This window comes from Eschrichtius robustus, chromosome 14 (genome assembly GCF_028021215.1).
Source record: "Eschrichtius robustus isolate mEscRob2 chromosome 14, mEscRob2.pri, whole genome shotgun sequence".
Taxonomy (NCBI): domain Eukaryota; kingdom Metazoa; phylum Chordata; class Mammalia; order Artiodactyla; family Eschrichtiidae; genus Eschrichtius; species Eschrichtius robustus.
Genome location: NC_090837.1, coordinates 15,412,418 through 15,429,976, shown reverse-complemented (window position 1 = coordinate 15,429,976; position 17,559 = coordinate 15,412,418). Strand labels below are relative to the sequence as shown.

Below are 17,559 nucleotides of genomic sequence, written 5' to 3'. Positions count from 1 at the left end.
CTTTGGATCTTGACATTGGGAGCGATTTGGTGGAGAGGATGGGGTAGGGAGGAAAGGAAAACAGTGCCTTTATCAGGGACAGACATAAGGCCTGGGGATGGCAGGGGAGAAGGAGGAGGTCAGGGTCCCAGAAGGATGAAGAGACACAAGCACAAAATAAGATTCTCCTCGTCTGTCTCCCTGGCCCGCCCCTTTGCAAAACTGCTGAATATTCTGGGAGCTTCCACCCTGTGGGCCCACAATTGCCCATCAGTGGGTGGCAGAGATGGGGGGAGGCTGAGGCTCCCAAGTGCCCCCTTTTCTCCCGGAGCCTCACCAGGCCCCCACGTGCTTGACCCGAGTCCTTCTGTTTGCAGACAAGCCTGTACAGATGCGATAGAGACACCGATGGGAATCCACATGGAGTATCACAGGGGTCTTTCTGTCTCTTCCCCCTCAGTCTGGGGGTAAGTAGAGGCACGTGGGTGTGCGTGCATGTGTTCAACAGGACACGTGTGTTTGTGTGAGGGGGTGGGGCTCTGTCTTTTTGGTAGGGAGGTTGCTGTGGTTTCCGGTACACCCTTGCGACCCTCTCAGGTAGCTAGGGTCGAAGCCGGCTGGCCTGCCATCCTCCCATCATGCCAACTGCTACCAGCCAAATCCCGGGAACGCTTCTGGCTCCTCCTGCAGGCTCCTCCCCAGCCCTGAACCTGGGCCACCAGGACACACCTGGCAGAGGGAGGCATGTGCTGCATGTGCTGGACCAGGGGCAAAGCAGGAGGGAAGGTGGGCAGCCTTGGGCCTCAGGCCTTGGCCACAGCCTCGGACACACCCTGGGCTGTGAGCTCTGCCAGCACGTTGTCTAGGTAGCTAGCGTCCGGGTAGCCGTGGCCCGTGAGGTTGGATCCAAACTCGGTCTTGTGGTGGATCTCGTTCCACACCACGGTGTCCGACTCGCCCGTGGTGTTGGATGTGCCGATGGTGAAGATAAGTCTCCGCTCCCAGGCGGTGATAAGCAGCCTCAGCACCTGGAGGGCGGGGCAGGCAAGGGTCACAGCCAGCCCCACCCACAGCTTGAGTCCCTCCCTGACCATACTGTGGTTCCCCTGCAGGATTCCCTGTGGCTGCCCAGCGTGGCCACTTCCTTCCCTAGACTGACTCCCACTCTGAGCTCCCCCAGTAAAAGCACTTTCCATGTTATCAGCCTGTTTCTTCGGGGTGAAGGGTCTCAAACTGATGGCCCTCAGCTGTGTTTGGTTTGGACCTCATGCTGTATCAAATAGCCACTTTGTGACCTCGCTGGCAATATTCAAAAACCTGGGGATTTCACGTGAAAATCAGAATTTCTGGCTTCTCTTGAAAAACAGAAAGTAAAAGCAGACAGTCTCTAGTGTGGCAGTGAAGAACCTAGACTGCTTGGGTTCAAATCCAGGCTCCACCGTTTACTAGCTGTGTGACCTTGGGCAAGTTACTTGCCCTCTCTGAGGCTTCATTTCTTTATATCTGAAATGAGGTCAAGACCTTGACTTCAGCGGGCTGGTGTGTGAGGCAACTGGCAGGGCTAGACACACACACACACACACGCGCGCACACACACACACTGGGTGGTTATGGTCAGTGCTCGTGCAGGGACTGGGGAGAACTGGGACCACAGGTCCAGCTGATGGCGGCTGGGGGCCCAGCCTGCTCCGACAGCCCCGCGCCCTCACGGCACCCACCTTCCGGCCCTTCTCGTTGTTGGGCAGATAGCAGTGGCGCGGGAAGCCTCTTGCAGTGAACTTCTTGCCTGGGTTGGGGTGCTCAGGGCCCTGTGGGAGAGGCAGCAGGGGCTTGAACCACAGACAGCGGCAGTGGCGGTGGCCTCGGGAGGGCTCAAAGCCAGGGGCCTGGGGGCTCACCTGGATGCCTGTGGGGATGTCGTAGACGATGCGGATGGTCTGGGTGTCAGCGAAGCCGGGCAGCGAGTGGGGGATGAGGTGAAACTCCATCTTCCCGGGTGGCTGAGTGCCCGTCTTCTCCCCGTAGATGGCCTTGCAGGTGGGGCACTGCAGGCTGCCATCCTGGGGTGGGGGAGAGTGGCCATGAGGTCCCCAGGTGTCCTGGCCCCGCCCGGCCCCCCTGCCTACTCCCCACCCACTGCCCCACCCAGCCCACCTTGTTGCCATTGGAGTACATGGCCACGAGGCACAGCAGGTGGTACATGTGGCCACAGCGGCCCAGGCGGCCCACGAGCTCAGGGCGCACGCCCTTGTGCCGAAGCACGCCCTCGTAGCCGGAGGCCGTGGCCAGCCGCTCCATGCAGATGGTACAGTCCTGGGGGGGGGGGGCACAGACGGGAGACTGAGGACTGGGGAGGGCGGGACACCCCTCCCCAGTCAGCGCTGCTCCTGGGCGGGGGCCAGACCCCCTATCCCCCAAGGGCAAGAGACCGCCCCCTCTCTGGTCCCCATCTATCAAAGGGAGAGGACACCCCCAGGTACTGAATTCAGATACATGCAGAGGAAGAGATGGCTTGCTCACACCCCCCTCCAGACGGATTAAAGGCTTAACTATCAAAAGCAAAACTTAAACACATTTGGTGGAAAATATGGGTAAAAATAAGCTGCAAACGGGAGGGGCCGCTGCGGTGAGAGGCCCGCGCACCGAGGCGAGGAGTGGCCCCCGCTCGCTGCCGCTGGAGCGGACCCACGCGTAGCAACGAAGACCCAAAGCAGCCAAAAAAAAAAAAAAAAAAAAAAGCTGCAAAAACTAAGATTGATCAATGTGATTCTGTTAAACGTAGCATTTCTGTTCATCAAAAGACGCTGTAAAGAAAGTGAGAAGGCAAACCCACAAACCGGGAGAAGAGACTGTAACACTAGAACCAGGTGAGGAGGTGAGGGCTGGGCTCTCCATCTCTGGAGGTGAGGCTGCCTGTCCTCCGCACAGGTACCCTCCCCTAGGGGCTCACCTCATCAGGTGGGTTCTTCACCTTCTGCATGTACCTTCGAACCACATCCTCAGGGTTCTTACCTGCAAGGACAGAGTGGGGGTGGGCTTGAGGGTACCCAGAGTCTAGTCCTGAGGGCTTGGCTGAGGACAGGGTCAGGGGTCAGAGGGGTGGGGTCAGAAGCTGTACGGGCTGGCAGGAGTCACATGTCAAGGGTTGCTTGAGGTTTGATGTAATCGGAGTTGATGGCGAATGGGGTCAGGGAACCAGAACTGAGATGGGGTCACAAGTCTTTAGACCAAATTGGAGTTGAAGGGCCAGAGGGGTTGCGGTCAAGGGTTAGTGGGGTCAAGTTCAGGGGGTCAGGATCGGGCGCGGGAGGCATACTCTTCTTGAGGTGCTTCTTCTTGGTCTTGCGGCACACCCCGGGCACGCCTGGCACGGGCTTGACGTCGCTCTTGCTCACGGGCGGTGGGTGCAGGATGGGCTTGGGGGCCCGCGTCAGGCACACGGGCAGCCCCGCAGCGCAGAGCAGGATCCCGGTCATCCCTGGGGGGCGGCGGCGACAGTCAGGGCGCGGGATGCTCATCCAGGCCCCGCCCGCCCTGCTCTCCCAACATCGCGTGGACCCATGGGGTCTCTCCCCAGACTCCGCCCACCTGGTAAGCCCAGGAATCCTCAGATGGGTGGGTGGGGTGCCCGACGGGCCCCGCCCACTTAGCCCCCACCCAAGGTTGAAGCCAAGTGGAGTCCCTTCTGCGGGCCCCATGGACCCCAGTGTTATGGCCCAAAGGCAGGGGGTGTGTCCTCTTGGCCACGCCCTCCAAGGGGACGAAGCCAAGGGGCTGAAGCCAAGGGGCCGAGAGGTGGGGCTGCCACCTTGTGGGCCCCGCCCTTCTTTCCCGTCCTGGACTGGACTCACCTGCCAGGGCCGGGTGGACTGGCCCCGTGCCATTCAAGTTCTTCACCGGGAGCGCAGGGACCCTGAGGGGAGAAGAGAAGAGGCTGCAGCCCCCCCCCGCACCAGAAGATCAGGGGACTCTGCTTTGTCTTCTGGCTCTGGCTCGTGGCCGTATTCTGACCCGTTTGTGCCTGTCCCAGTTATCTAGAACGACCACCAGGGAACTCCATTCCTACTCTGACATCCTTCTATTATGCGATGCGGTGTGACCAGGCCCTCCGCCCCTGTGATGATGGAATGAACCCCTAGAATTAGTACTGACCCTCCCCTGCTCCACAGCTGGCCTCCTCCCTGGTGAGAGCACTTGGCTCCCAACTGCCCCCTTTCATTGGCCACTGTGCCTGAAACCCAACTATTTGTGATTGAGCCATTCTAGCTGCTCTCAAACTTTGCTATATGGAGCACTGATCCCCATAAAAGGTTCTGGGAAAGAAGGATTTAGGGATCAGTTAGGAAACACTTCACTGTCTCCCACTTGGAAATTCACAACACATATGGGCATATTAAAGGCTCTGATAAGTCCTGCATAAGGAAATATGGTTAGCAATGGTAAATCCAGGTTTCCCAAAGACATTTGATGGTGAACATTTCCCCCCTCTGGAATATTTACTGATGTCAGTTCCTGTGACTAAGGCACTGTCACCTCTTCAAATGAAGAGGCCCTAGGAAAATGTAGCCTGCTTCCCCTCTTTGCCCTGCCCTCCAAAGAGGTCTGGCTTTTGGAATCATCCGGAGCTACTTTCATATTTCAGCTCCACCGTTGAGCAGCTGGATGACGCGTGACGCGTCATCACACCTCTCATAAACCTGTTTCCCCATCGGTAAAATGGGGATAATATGGCACCTTCCTTAAGTTTGCTGTGAAGAGTCAATGAAATTCTACATGTCAAGGGCTGAGCACAATTCCTGGTACCTAATAAAGACTCTAATAGCTTTAACCGTCATCACCACCATCATCACCATCGCTGTGTAATCCTGGCTAATTTCACCTCTCTTGCACCTGAACCCACTAAGTTACGGTGTAACTTCTCTCCATCTTGGATAGGAAACCATGAAAGTATTGCAGTGATAAGCTTGGGAGAGTCACTTAACCTCTGTGATGCTCAGTTTTCTTATCTGTAAAATGGGGATGACAATAATACCTCACCTATAAAATTGTCGGGAGGGCTGAAGGAGAAATCTTGTTGTGATCTGTACAGTGTGCCCGCCTGAGTCTAGACTTCAGGGCTTAGTTTTGTGGATGAACTGGTATCTTCCTGTTGATGGGCATGGAACCCCGGATGGGTAAGTTTTGATGAAGAGAAGGAGTGTAATAAAAGCCACGGGGCAGCCTGAGGGGCTTGGGGATGTGCCAGGAGCAAGCGCAGGAAGGGATGCGGGCAGTGACAGCTGGGGAAGGAGCTGCTGCAGCCCCCTTTGCCTGCCTGCTCAGGTCTGAGCCTGGCCAGTGCTGCCTGGACACCTGCCCCAGCAGGTACAGTCGGCACCAGGAAGCTGGCTGGAAAGTGTCTTTAAGCAAATGGTACGTTTGGCAGGTTTTCATGCTGCTGCAGTGGGTCCAGAAACACACACACACATACCCCTGGGGAATATGGGCTACTTGGGGAACATGCCAAATGCACAAGGACACACACACACACACACACATACACACAGACGGAGAACACTGCTCAAACGGGCACACACTCCTGAAAACATGCCCCCCACGCATGTACACACATGCTCCAGGGAACACACGACAGATACATGCACACACAATCCAGGAAGCCCCCTCCCTGTACGTAGATACAGACACAGGCACACATATACTTCGGGAGCGTGCCACACACGCTTGCATGCAAACACACACACACCAGGCAATACACACCATGCACGCATACATACAAAGGTACACAGAGACACACCTCAGGGAACACACCCCATGAACACACACAGGTTCAGACAGATACACACACCTCTGCATGGAGAACACCATACAAACATGTACACACACACTCCAGGGAACACAGCACACACAGAGATACCCACGTGCGCACACCATGAGGACACTGAATTGGACAGGAGAAGCCAGCTCGTGCACACTTGTCCAGCCCGGCCACAGCCGCCCCTCCCCCAAATTCGGGGTAAAGGCACCTTGGTCCTCACAAGCACCCAACAGTCTGCAACCTGCAAAGGGACCCTGCCACCTGCACGTGGGGACACACAGACACCATGACCCATGCTCCCCAACACTGACAGGTAGACACTCGGCTGGGGGACTTACACTTTACACACATAGTAACACACACACACGCACTGCACACAGCCGTCCACTCTGTGGCTGCCAGCGGCACGGGCTTACACCTGGTCGGCCGGGGCACTCCTCCCAGACCCCTCTGACTGGGGGTGGCAGCATCTGGAGCAGACATCGGGGTCACCAAACACTCTGGTGACCCAGAGTTGCTGAACACAGCTCCTGAGGGAGGTGCAGCGGAGGGCAGGTACCCCTGGGGGCCCCCAGGGGCTGGACAGCTGAGGTGTGGGAGGCGGGAAAGATGCTGTGCCTTGGTTTCCCCATCTGTAATGGGGATAGAGTCTTGTGAAGGTTCAATGAGTTAAAACACATAAAGTTCATAGTTTGGTGCAGGGGTGAGAGTGGAGGTGTCCTAATTTTCTCCTTCCAGCAGCCTGCTGGGACCCAAGGGATGGGGGCTGAGTACCCATCTGCCCCTTCCCAGGGTTTGTCATAATCCTCCAGGACCCTCCTTGCAGGGGTATTACCACCCTAATCTCATCCCTTCCCATCCTCTTACAGGAAAGCATGGAGGCACCTCCAGCTTCTCCTCTTCCTGAACTGTCCTTCAAAACACTTCTAGTGTATTATTATTATTATTAGGCATGCAGGATCTTAGTTCCCCGACCAGGGTTTGAACCCATGCCCTCTGTGGTGGAAATGCAGAGTCCTAACCACTGGACCACCAGGGAAGTCCCTAAAACACTTCTAGTGTAGACACACTGTTAAGGTCCTCTACATATCCAGGTCTTCCCATCCCCTTCCTTCCTTCCCGTCTACCTCATGAGAAACCATCCTTCCTTCTCTCCAGGGCTATCTGTAAAATGGTGGAAATAAAAGTATTCGGCACAAGTACCACCGCTTCTTGTCTCCTACCTGTGGCAGACATCACTAATCCATCACAGCACTTTCTCAAGCCAAGCAGAATCATCAGCACAGCTCTCTAGGCAGCCTCTACCAATCAGCAAGGACAGTTGGCTACCCCAGGTCTATATAATGCCCAAAGTCTGGTCCAGCTCATGACACTGGTCTTGCTGAGCCTTTGGCCAGGGAGTTAGGCAGGAGGGACCCCAGAAAGGGAATATTTTAGATCTTAGCAGCCCTTCAATCTCTGGCACGCTTTAAAAACCACGGAGCCCTGGGTTACAAAAGTCAGTCTTGCTCCTGGGAGGAGGGTTGTGAGTGGGGCGTGATGGTGGGGCTGTTTTTTATTTACCCATCGGCAAGCTGGGGGCAGTCCCCAGGTGGCCCCCAGCCTCTCTCAATCTGCGGGCCCCCTGCGAGAACCCAGGGTAGCTGGGTTCCCACGACGCCAGAGCGTGGGAGCCACCCAGGCCCCTTTTTGATGTGGGATGCGCTGTTTCCTCCGAGTCAGTGAGAACATCTTCCTGCCCTGGACAGGAGACTGCTGCCCACAGGCCTCCCGGAAGTGGGGCCGGCCTTCACTCCCTGCTCCACCCTCTTGGGGCCCTGCCTGGCAAAGGGTCAGAGGAATCCTTCAGGTCTTGAAATCTGCTCTGACCAGAAGCCAGCCCTGACTGCCCCAGGGCAGGGATGGGTCCCGCTGCCTTGCCCACCCCTGCATCAGATCCTGTTCCTCCGCTGCCCTCAATCCCCTGTGGCTCTTACCTTGCTTAGAGTAAAATCCAACCTCTTTACCATATGCAGTATAGCCAGTACCTACCCCTTGAACTCTGTTTCTCCTGTGCTCACCCCTCACCCACTCCGTCCCAGCCTCCCTGGTCTCCCTGCCATTCTGCAAACATACCAGGCACATCCTCACCCCAGGGCCTTTGCACTTGCTGATTCCTCTCCCAGAATGCTCTTCCCCAGATTATCCTCACGCTCTGCTCCCTCACTTAACACAGGTTTCTGCTCAAATGTCACCCTATCAGAGATCTTCCCTTCCACTTTATTCTAGAGAAGCCCTCTGCCTTTGTCCTTACCTTACTTAATGTTTTTTGTCATTGCATTAATCACAGCCTGATATTATAAAGTCTTCAGCATGACCAGGCCCTCCCTGCCTCTGTGACCTCATCTCCTACCCCCTCCATCTCTCTACTCCACACACCTCTGCTCTAAAATGCTGAGCCCTTTCAAGCCCTTTGCACTTGCTGTGCCCTCCGCCTGAAGGCTTTTCCCGCAGATGCTGAGTGGCTCCCTTAGGTCTGCTTCAGCGCTGCCTCGGTAGAGAGACCTTCCTCACCACCCGCCATCACCGCGAGTACGTGGCACATAGTAGATTGTCAAGAAACACTTGTTGCATGAAGGAAGGAAGGAAGACTGGATTTTGCGGGGATGTTCCAAGCCGACGACTCACGCTCACGTGCTCGGGTGCAGTCTCCCCGTGCATTTTTTGCACACATTGGAAGTGAGCCTTGAAGCAGCTGCCCCAGAGAAGCCCCTCTGTAGCCTTTAGGCCCTCGGAGACTCTGTGCCAACTTTCATTCTAAAGTGAGCACACTAAGTGGGCATGCGTGGGAACAGCACGAGCAAAGCTTCTCTAAGAAGTTCTCAGAAATGCTCCCCATCCAACTCAAGGCAGAGATTCCATGGCAAGGCTTGGGGGAACCCAGACATTTCCTGGAAACTGTCTCAGTGAACTTGCCACACAGAGATGGGCCAGGGGTCAATAATTCCAAGAGCTCGCTATGTCTCAGACTCTGTTGTAGACCTTCCCTCCCTCATCTAATCGTCCCAACAAGTCTGTGATACCCCATTCTACAGAGGGGGAAACTGAGGCCCAGAGAGATGAAGTAACTTGCCAATAAGTGGTAGAGGCCAAATGTGAGCCCAGGATGTCAGACTCCAGAGTCTGTTTTCTCAGCCACGTGACACGAAACCAAGTTCTCTCACCCTGGCTCAGAGACTGAGGCAGGAGGCTGTTATCTGAGGAAAAAAATCTCCCCAGGACAAGTCTGGGAAAGAGGGTTAGGGTGTTTGGCTCCCCTCTCTTTCCTTTGCCACAGAAGAGCAAAGAGAGATGCCTTGTACCTGTCCTGGCTGGGAGGCAATGTTCAAAGGGAGGATGAGATAACTTGGGGAGATTTTCCTAGTTGCTGTTCCTCACACTGTTCCCTGCCCTTTCCTGTCTGCATACCTTTGTCACACTGTTTCCCCTGCCTGTCCATACTGTCTATTCCCAATTCACATCTTCCCTTTGAAGACAGGTTCAAAGGTCACTGTCTTCATGAGGTTTTTTCTGATCGACCTCAAGCAGATACATAACCACACCTTCTTTGAATTCCCAGGGGACTGTGTTTATCTTTTCTTTTTTTTGAGGACACATTTCCTGTCTTGCTTCCTAGTTGTGGGGTTCCACTCTTATCTCTTCCACCAGACTGTGAGCTTCTGACCCAGTCCTTTGACCCCAGGATTGAGGATGAAACTCGGTGCAAATGGATATTCAGTTAGCACTGAATGGAGGAGTTGAGCCAATTAAGGAATCGGTCTACCAGTTCTCTGGTCTCTTCAGAGGGGTGCCTGGTGTGCTTAGAAACAGTAGTTCTTAAAAATAGAACTACCATATGACCCAGCAATCCCACTACTGGGCTTATATCCAGAGAAAACCATAATTCAAAAAAACAAGAGAAGCCACCGCAATGAGAAGCCCACGCACCGCAATGAAGAGTAGCCCCCGCTCGCCACAACTAGAGAAAGCCTGCGCGCAGCAACAAAGACCCAATACAGCCAAAAATAAATAAATAAATAAATAAATAAATAAATAAATAAATAAATAAATTTATTAAAAAAAAAACAAACACATGCACCCCAATGTTCATTGCAGCACTACTTACAATAGCCAGGACATGGAAGCAACCTAAACGTCCATCAACAGAGGAATGGATAAAGAAGATGTGGTACATATATACAATGGATATTACTCAGCCATAAAAAGGAATGAAATTGGGTAATTTGTAGAGATGTGGATGGACCTAGAAAGTGTCATACAGAGTGAAGTAAGTCAGAAGGAGAAAAGGAAATATCGTATAATAATGCATATATGTGGAATCTAGAAAAATGGTATAGATGATCTTATTTGCAAAGCAGAAATAGAGACTCAGATTTAGAGAACAAATGTATGGATACCAAGGGGGAAAGGGGTGGGGTGGGAGGAATTGGGAGACTGGGATTGACACATATACATTATTGATACTATGTATAAAATAGACAACTGATGGGAACATACTGTATAGAACTACCTAATGCACTGTGGTAACATAAATGGGAGGGAAGTCCAAAAGGGAGGGGATATCTGTATGTGTATGGTTGATTCATTTTGTTGTGCAGTGGAGGCTAACACAACATTGTAAAGCAACCACACTCCAATAAAAGTTAATAAAAAAAAAGAAAAAAAGGAAAAGAAAAAGAAACAGTAGTTCTAACACCAAATGTGCCCCCAGAGACAAGGTTGGAGCAGGGATGGCAAATACATGACATGGGTACCATTACTGCCTATCTAGCACCCATGGCAGGCATCACCAGTAAATCCCAGCACTCCTTTCCACTAAGCTAAAATGCAACTTCAGAATCCTTGTCAAGAGTGCTCCAGGAAGTCATTTCCATTCAAGCAGAGCCAGCACATGAACTGAAATCTGTTTGTCATTTATCTTGCAAATGATCGGAATGAGGCCCAGAGAGGGGAAGTGGCTTCACGATGGTCAACCAGCTGGTTAGTGGTCCTGGAGTTTCTGAGTCAGAGGCCAGAGCTGAGCCCACCAGGCGGACCTGTGCTCAACATCTGAAGTTGAGCCAGCCTTCTGAGCCCTCTGTGCCCTAGAGGTGGGCCAAAGCCTTTGACCTGGACCCTGCAGCTGGCTCAGGTTTGGGAGGCCTGGAGGGCTTCATGAGTGGATACATTTGCCTGCTCTGGCCACTCCTCTCTGTCCCAAGCAACAAGGGGGTTCAGGACCCCAGAAACGCAGGAAGCCACAACCTAGGCTGGCCTCGCTGTCCTCTCCCTCTCCTCCATGCCCCTGGCAGGCCCCAGGCATGTCACATTCTCTGATGGTGGTTTCAGGTCCTCTGATTGGCCTCAGGTGCTCTCCGGACACCTGGCACTTACCCCATGGCCCCTTGGGGAGCCTCTGGAGGCTCAGGCCTCAGTCATTTGGGTCCAAGTGGGTGAGGAGGGGGCAGAAGTGAGAGCGCCATGTCATGGGGAGAAGGAAGTTGAAGAGCGCATGGGCCCCCCCTCCCCTGTTCCTTGGGCCTCCTCCCGTCACCTGCCTCCATTCAGTGCCCACTCGTCCTGTACCTGAACCCCTGACCCCCACAGTCCTGGGTCAGCCAGGTCTGCACCCCCAACCGCTCTGCAGAGCCTGAGGGCTGAGAACGTCACGGCAAGCTCCGGGGAGACAGGGTGCCCCACGGGTCCAGCAAAAGCCACAAACCATCAACGGCTGCCGTGGCCTGGCTCGCTTCCCCTTTCCTCGCTCCAGCCATCCCCACCCCCCACCCCCTGCCCGCCTGAACAAGCTGCTGAGCTTCTATGGGCCTCAGTTTCCCCTCTGTCAAATGGGACCTCTCACCCCTGACCCCGTCCACTCCTAGGGGTTCAACGGTACTAAAGTCCCCCTAGAGCGATATTTTGAGGGGTGGCTGTCATTTAGGGCCCAGGTTTATCCAGAGGCCTGGGGGCTCCGTGTCACCCTCCCCTACCCTCCTGGTCTCCCTGCTCCGTCGGCGCGGGGTGGAGCCCAGGCAAGGGAAGGGAGGGGAGGGGAGGGCTGTCGGTTGGTTCCCACGGCGGCGGCGGCCCGGGCAGCAGCCACGTAGACAGAAGTGTGTGGTTTGGCCTCCCAGGGAGCAGGGCAGGAAGTGCTTCAGGTCTGGGGGGCGGGGGGATGGGGCAGTTTGGTTTGACCTTGCGGTGAGGCGCTGGGGGAGCCCAGCGAGAGGAGAGGCAGGGTGACAGCCAAGGCACTCCAGCCAGGACAGGAAAAGGGGGAGGGTGGGCAGGCCAGGGGCCCCGTGAGGACATGGTGAGGGTGAGACTTTTCATGTTGTGCCTTTCGGGACTTTGTTACTTTTGAAGCATTTAAACGTAATACCCAGGAAAGAGCCGGAGAAACAAAATGTGGATTCTTTAGAACATAAATGTAAAATCACTGCAGGAAATAAAAAGAAGAAGGAAAACACCCAAACACACCCACCACATCAAAGCCCACCTCCCCACCTATTCTCCGTATCCAGATTGAACCTGTGACAACAAAGTCACGCCAGCCTGGCGCCAGCTCCCAACCCCGCTGGCTACCATCCCATGCAGAGTAAAAGCCGAAGTCCTCAGCACAGCCTTCAGGGCCCTGCAGGACTGGCCCCATTTCATCTTTGACCTCTTCTCCCACCCCACATCCCCTGTAGCCTCTCCAGCCACACTGGCCTCCTCGAACACACCAGGCCCGCTCCTGCCTCAGGGCCTTTGCACAAGCTGGTCCCTCTGTCTGCAATGCTCTCCCCCCAGTTCTCTGCGTGGCTTGCTTCTCAACCTCCTTCAATCCTTTCTCAAATGTTATATTCTCAGTGAGGCCTTTTCTGACCTCTTTGTTTACAATTACATCCCTCCCACCACCCCCTACACCCCTTCCTTTCTTTATTTTACTTCTGTAATCATTACTACTCTCTACCATATTCTAGAATTTATTTTGTTTATTGTCTGTCTCTCACTAGAATGTGAGCTCCAGGAGGGCAGGGATTGTCTGTTTTGCTCATGGTTGTATCTCCAGGGCTCCAAACAGTGCCTGGCACACAGTAGTTGCGGAACATAAAAAGATTAACTAATTAAAGAGCAGACAAACATAGGCTATAAAGAAGGTAAAAAGAAACAGCAAACTGGGGGAAGATGATAGTTAAAGGGTTAATACCCTTAATGCAGGAGGAGCTCTTGCAAATCAATAAGGAAGCAGTGAAGAGCCCAAGAGAAGGCGAAGCAAAAGAAATAAACAAGTGATTGGTAAAAGAAGGAATCACTGGTGGCCAGTAAACAGGAAGAGGTTCTCAGGCTAAGAACCAGAGGTATGAAAACTCAAATGGCAGGACTTTCCTGCTGGTCCAGTGGTTAAGAATCCGCCTTCCAATGCAGGGGAAGCGGGTTCAATCCCTGGTCGGGGAACTAAGATCCCACATGCCGCGGAGCAACTGAGCCCATGCGCCACAACTAGTGAGCCCATGTGCCGCAACTACAGAGCCCATGCGCTCTGGAGCCTGCGCACCACAACTAGAGAGAAGCCCGCGCACCGCAACCAAGAGCCCATGCACCAAAACGGAAGATCCCACATGCTGCAACTAAGACCCGACGCAGCCAAAAATAAATAAATAAATAAGTAAATATTAAAAAAAAAAAAAAACTCAAATGGCATCTCGATGGCACTGATTAGGTTGGCAACATCGTACTCGTCTGATAGGGATGTATGGGCAGGGGCAGGGGAAAGCCGCCTCTCCCACTGCTAGGGGCAGATTTGAAAATGCAGGCACTCTGATATCTGCCCCCATGTTGGTCTTTGTTGCCAGCCCCACTTCATAGGTGCAAAAACAGGACCAGAGAGGGCAATGAGCTCCACTGGGGTCACACAGTGAGAGGAGACACAGAAGCTGGGCCCAAACTCAGCCTCTGTGGGTCCATCTACTCCCTGGACTCCACAACACCTTGTGGAATCAGGGCCAGGTCTCTGGGACCCTGGCTGGAAACTTGGAGTGGGCAGCCAGGGGGGTGGGGTACCCCAGTACCGTGGCCGACTGGGGTTTTTGAATCAGAGTTCTAATCGCGTGACCTTGAGCAAGTGCCAGCCTTTCAGAGCCTCAGTTTCCTCATCTGAAAAATGGGGATACTAGGACCTGCCACCTTGGGTTTCTGTGTACATCAAGAGAGGCGATGCATGTAAAAGCCGTGAGATGGAGTCTGGGACATACTGAGCGCTCAGTAAACGGAAACAGGCCTGCAGCTGTCCCCCTCCCTCTCCCCTCCACCACGTGGGCTGGAAACTCTGAGTCTGTCCCACAGCTGTGTTCCAAAGTGCTGGATGCTGCCCTCTCAGGTGACAGGGCGGATCTTTCCCACCCCTGTGTGTCTGTCCCCCAGGCCCCGGCTGCCAGCTGGCTTCCCGCCCCGTCACAGGGGGAGTGGAAAAAAACCCTGGCCAGGGGGACACTCTGGCCCCACTGGCTGTGTGGCCTGGGGGCAAGTCAGTGCCCCTCTCTGGACCTCCGTCCTGAGATGAGGATGGGAGGTGAGAAGGATGACAAAGAATGACGTCAGAGTTCACCCCTCCCTTGCACACCGATCACGTGCGGTGATTTGAAATGCATTTGCACGCGCATCAGCTCTGCTGAGTCAGAACGTGTGGATTGGGGTGATTTTAGCGCCATTTGGCAGATGGGGAAACTGAGGCCAGGGAGGGGAAGCCATGCACCTCTCTCGGCAGGGGAGAGGGAGGGTGGAGAGAAGGGAGCAGGGGAGGGAGAGAGCTGATGAGAGGGAAAGAAAAAGGCAGGAGAGAAGGAACAAGAGACAGACAGAGACAAGGAGACACAGTCACAGGGAGAAAGAGAGAGACTGAAAGGGAGGCTGAGACTCAGAAAGCTGTAACAGGAAAGTCACAGACACACTGCTGTGGCTTGAATTGTGTTCACCCCAGAACTCATGTGTTGAAGTCCTAACGCCCCCCAAACCCCCGGACACTTTGGAGACAGGATCTCTGAAGAGGTGATCAAGTTATAAACAAGGTCATTAGGTTGGGCCCTAATCAATATGGCTGGTGTCCTTATAAAGAGGAAATCTGGACACAGAGGTACAGAGGGTAGATGATATGAAGACACAGGGAGAAGGTGCCCATCTGTAAGCCAAAGGAGAGAGGCCTCACAAGAAACCCACCCTACCGACACCTTGGTCTCAGACCTCCAGCCTCCAGAGTGCAAGACAATACATTTCTGTTGCTTGGGCCCCCCAGTCTGTGGCACTTTGTTATGGCAGCCCAGGCACAATGACAGACATAAACACAGAGGCAGAGAGACCGTGAGAAGGGCCATGAGGGGCTCTGTGGGGTTTGGGGATCAGGGTGGAGGTGGGGGGCCTGGCTGCCTAGCTCCTCAGAGACCCCATCCCTTTCCCATCATAGGCTGCACCAGGGCCTCAGTTGCCTTGGCAACGGGAAGCTTCAGTCTGGAGGAACCAGGGTCTGCCATCCCCATGCCTCCTTCCTCCCACTCCCCTCACTCAGCAGGAGACTCCACGTGTCCTGTGCCCACCCCCCCACTCTGAACCAGGGGTATTTTTAGCTGGAGTTCCTTGGAGATGAGGGTTGGGGGGGCCTCCACCCAGGCTTGTCTGGCTGGGGAGGGTCTGTTAGAGGGGCAGGGGTGAGACTGGGAAGGGTCTACATGGCCAGGGAGGGACGAGGGAGCCCCATCAGTCCCCCATGTCCCCTTTCCAGGCCAATGTCTGGTCTCAGAGAGGGTCAGAAACAGCTCCCAGGAAGAGGAGGGGGAGTGATACAGACTGGGTAGAGGGCACATGGCTTGGGAGAGCAGGGTGCTGGCAGGTCAGAGGAGGACATGTTTAATGATCAGCACCCCCAGGGAGAAATCTTTCTTCTCTCCAGAGCCCTCTTGAGCTCAAGCACACTCTATAGCTCCCCACTGCTGGCAGCACCAAGCCCAGGCCCCACCTCAGGCCCTGCAATCTGACTCTGTACTCCCAACATGGAAAAAATCTCAGCCCCTGCCGTTCCACCTCTATCCCTGCGCAGTCTCCAGAACCTGCTGGATTCATTCTCACCCCTGCCCCTTTGCACTTGCACTGCCCCTGCCTGGGATGCCCTTTTCTGTTCTCGCTGGCACCTCACACTCCAAGCCTCCCCACACCTCTAGCCCTTCTCTAAACACGCCGTGTCCTTTAAGCCCCATTGAAGTTGTGCATGCTGTTCCCTCTGTCTGGAACAGCCTTTCTCCAGGTCCGGCTACCTACCTCCTCGGTGGGGTCTGCCTTGACTATCCCGTTCCCTCTCAACCACACCACCCCAACCCACCACCTTCCCCAGCACTTCCCTCTCTCTCCAGCAATTGTGTTCATTTACTCGTTTGCTGGCTGTATGTCTGGCAGTTTGGACCCTGTTTGTCTTGTTGGTCTCTGTAAACATGCACCCACAGCACACATTTGGAGAACCGATACTCAGCAATTAAAACTGAGTAATTCCCAGCTTGCCCTAAAACAGTGGCTTTCAAAAGTTTCACCAGTGACTAAGAAATTCATTTCACCTGGTGACCCATTAAACACATGTAGAAATCATGCAAAAGGTTCATGGAACAATTCTTACTGTTGCTATGTATGACACATGCCAATATTTTCTTTCCTATTCGATTCTATTCCATTCCATTCCCAGAAAATTCTGGTTACAACCTTCTGATTTCATAATCCACTAGTGGGTTTCAACAATACAGCCCTGGAGAGAAGGTTCTTGAATTCTTGCTGCAAAGGCCCCTGGGACTTTCCCGCTTCTGCCCCCTCCTGCATCTACTCCAACTTGCTGTTCTACTCTTCTTATTCTGGGGCCCTCCAGCCCTCTCTTTTCATAAGGGAGCCAGAGCCAGGTCGCAATTTACAGGGAGCCACAGTGAATACCTGTCTGTGATCCCCAGATGGGTGAGTCCCTCCCGCAATGCTTCCCCAAGATGTTTTCCCTGACCTCCTCAGGGCTCCTCTCTGTGGGCACTGGGACGGTCGGGCCATAGAGGAATGACCTGGAGGGGAAGGTGGCGAGGAGGGGGAGGGAGGACGAGGCTGGCAGGTGGTGGCTGCTGCAGTCCTTCCCAGGGAAAGTCACAGCTCCCCCGCCCCCCAGACCAGCCCGCCCCCTGGATAACAGTGGTAGTCCCGCTGCCACTGCAGGGCTATTGTGATGTAGGTGCTACGATGAGGCACACAGCTTCCATTTGACAGATGATGAAACCGAGGCTCAGTGAAGCGGAGGGACTTGCCTCAGATCTCACAGCTCAGAAGTGGCTGCCAAGAGGGGATCGGAACCCAAGCAGTCAGACTCTCAAAGGTTCAGAGGGGCAGCCTAATTCAGAGTCCCTTCCCTTCCCCAGGCCTCAGTTTCCGTTGGTGAAAGGGGAGACCTGGATACGGTGACCTCAAAGGTTGTCTCCATGCCTGACCTTTGCTGAGGTCAGATCAGCACGGTCGCTCTCCTGGGCCATGCCAGAGGGATAAGAGCAGAGCTGACTTTTGGTGCCCGTTCCTCCTTTTGGGCACCACGACCCACACCCCACCTGCTCTCTTCCCCCTGGTCTATCTCAAGGTCAAGGTCTTAGCTCCTCCCTCTCTCTCCCACCACTTGAGGGCCTGGTCCTCTGCTGAGATCAACTGAACCTGGGCTCCAGGGAGGGGAGCTGACAGCCTCACTGGGTCCCTAACCCGGGGGG

At 54.4% G+C, this 17,559-nt stretch overlaps 1 protein-coding gene across 1 annotated transcript in view; it reads right to left on the bottom strand.

Annotated features, from left to right (window-relative positions):
• Nucleotides 1-709: 709 nt before the first annotated feature.
• The window catches only part of DTX1 (deltex E3 ubiquitin ligase 1), a 35,325-nt gene continuing 18,475 nt past the window's right edge, over nucleotides 710-17,559 (bottom strand). The window contains exons 3-9 of the mRNA XM_068563316.1: nucleotides 3,831-3,892; nucleotides 3,296-3,457; nucleotides 2,930-2,991; nucleotides 2,134-2,292; nucleotides 1,878-2,039; nucleotides 1,698-1,787; nucleotides 710-1,007 (exon numbers count right to left, since the gene is read on the bottom strand). Coding sequence (XP_068419417.1) covers nucleotides 783-1,007; nucleotides 1,698-1,787; nucleotides 1,878-2,039; nucleotides 2,134-2,292; nucleotides 2,930-2,991; nucleotides 3,296-3,457; nucleotides 3,831-3,892 — 922 coding nt within the window. The 3' untranslated portion in view covers nucleotides 710-782. The remainder of the gene's footprint in view (nucleotides 1,008-1,697; nucleotides 1,788-1,877; nucleotides 2,040-2,133; nucleotides 2,293-2,929; nucleotides 2,992-3,295; nucleotides 3,458-3,830; nucleotides 3,893-17,559) is intronic.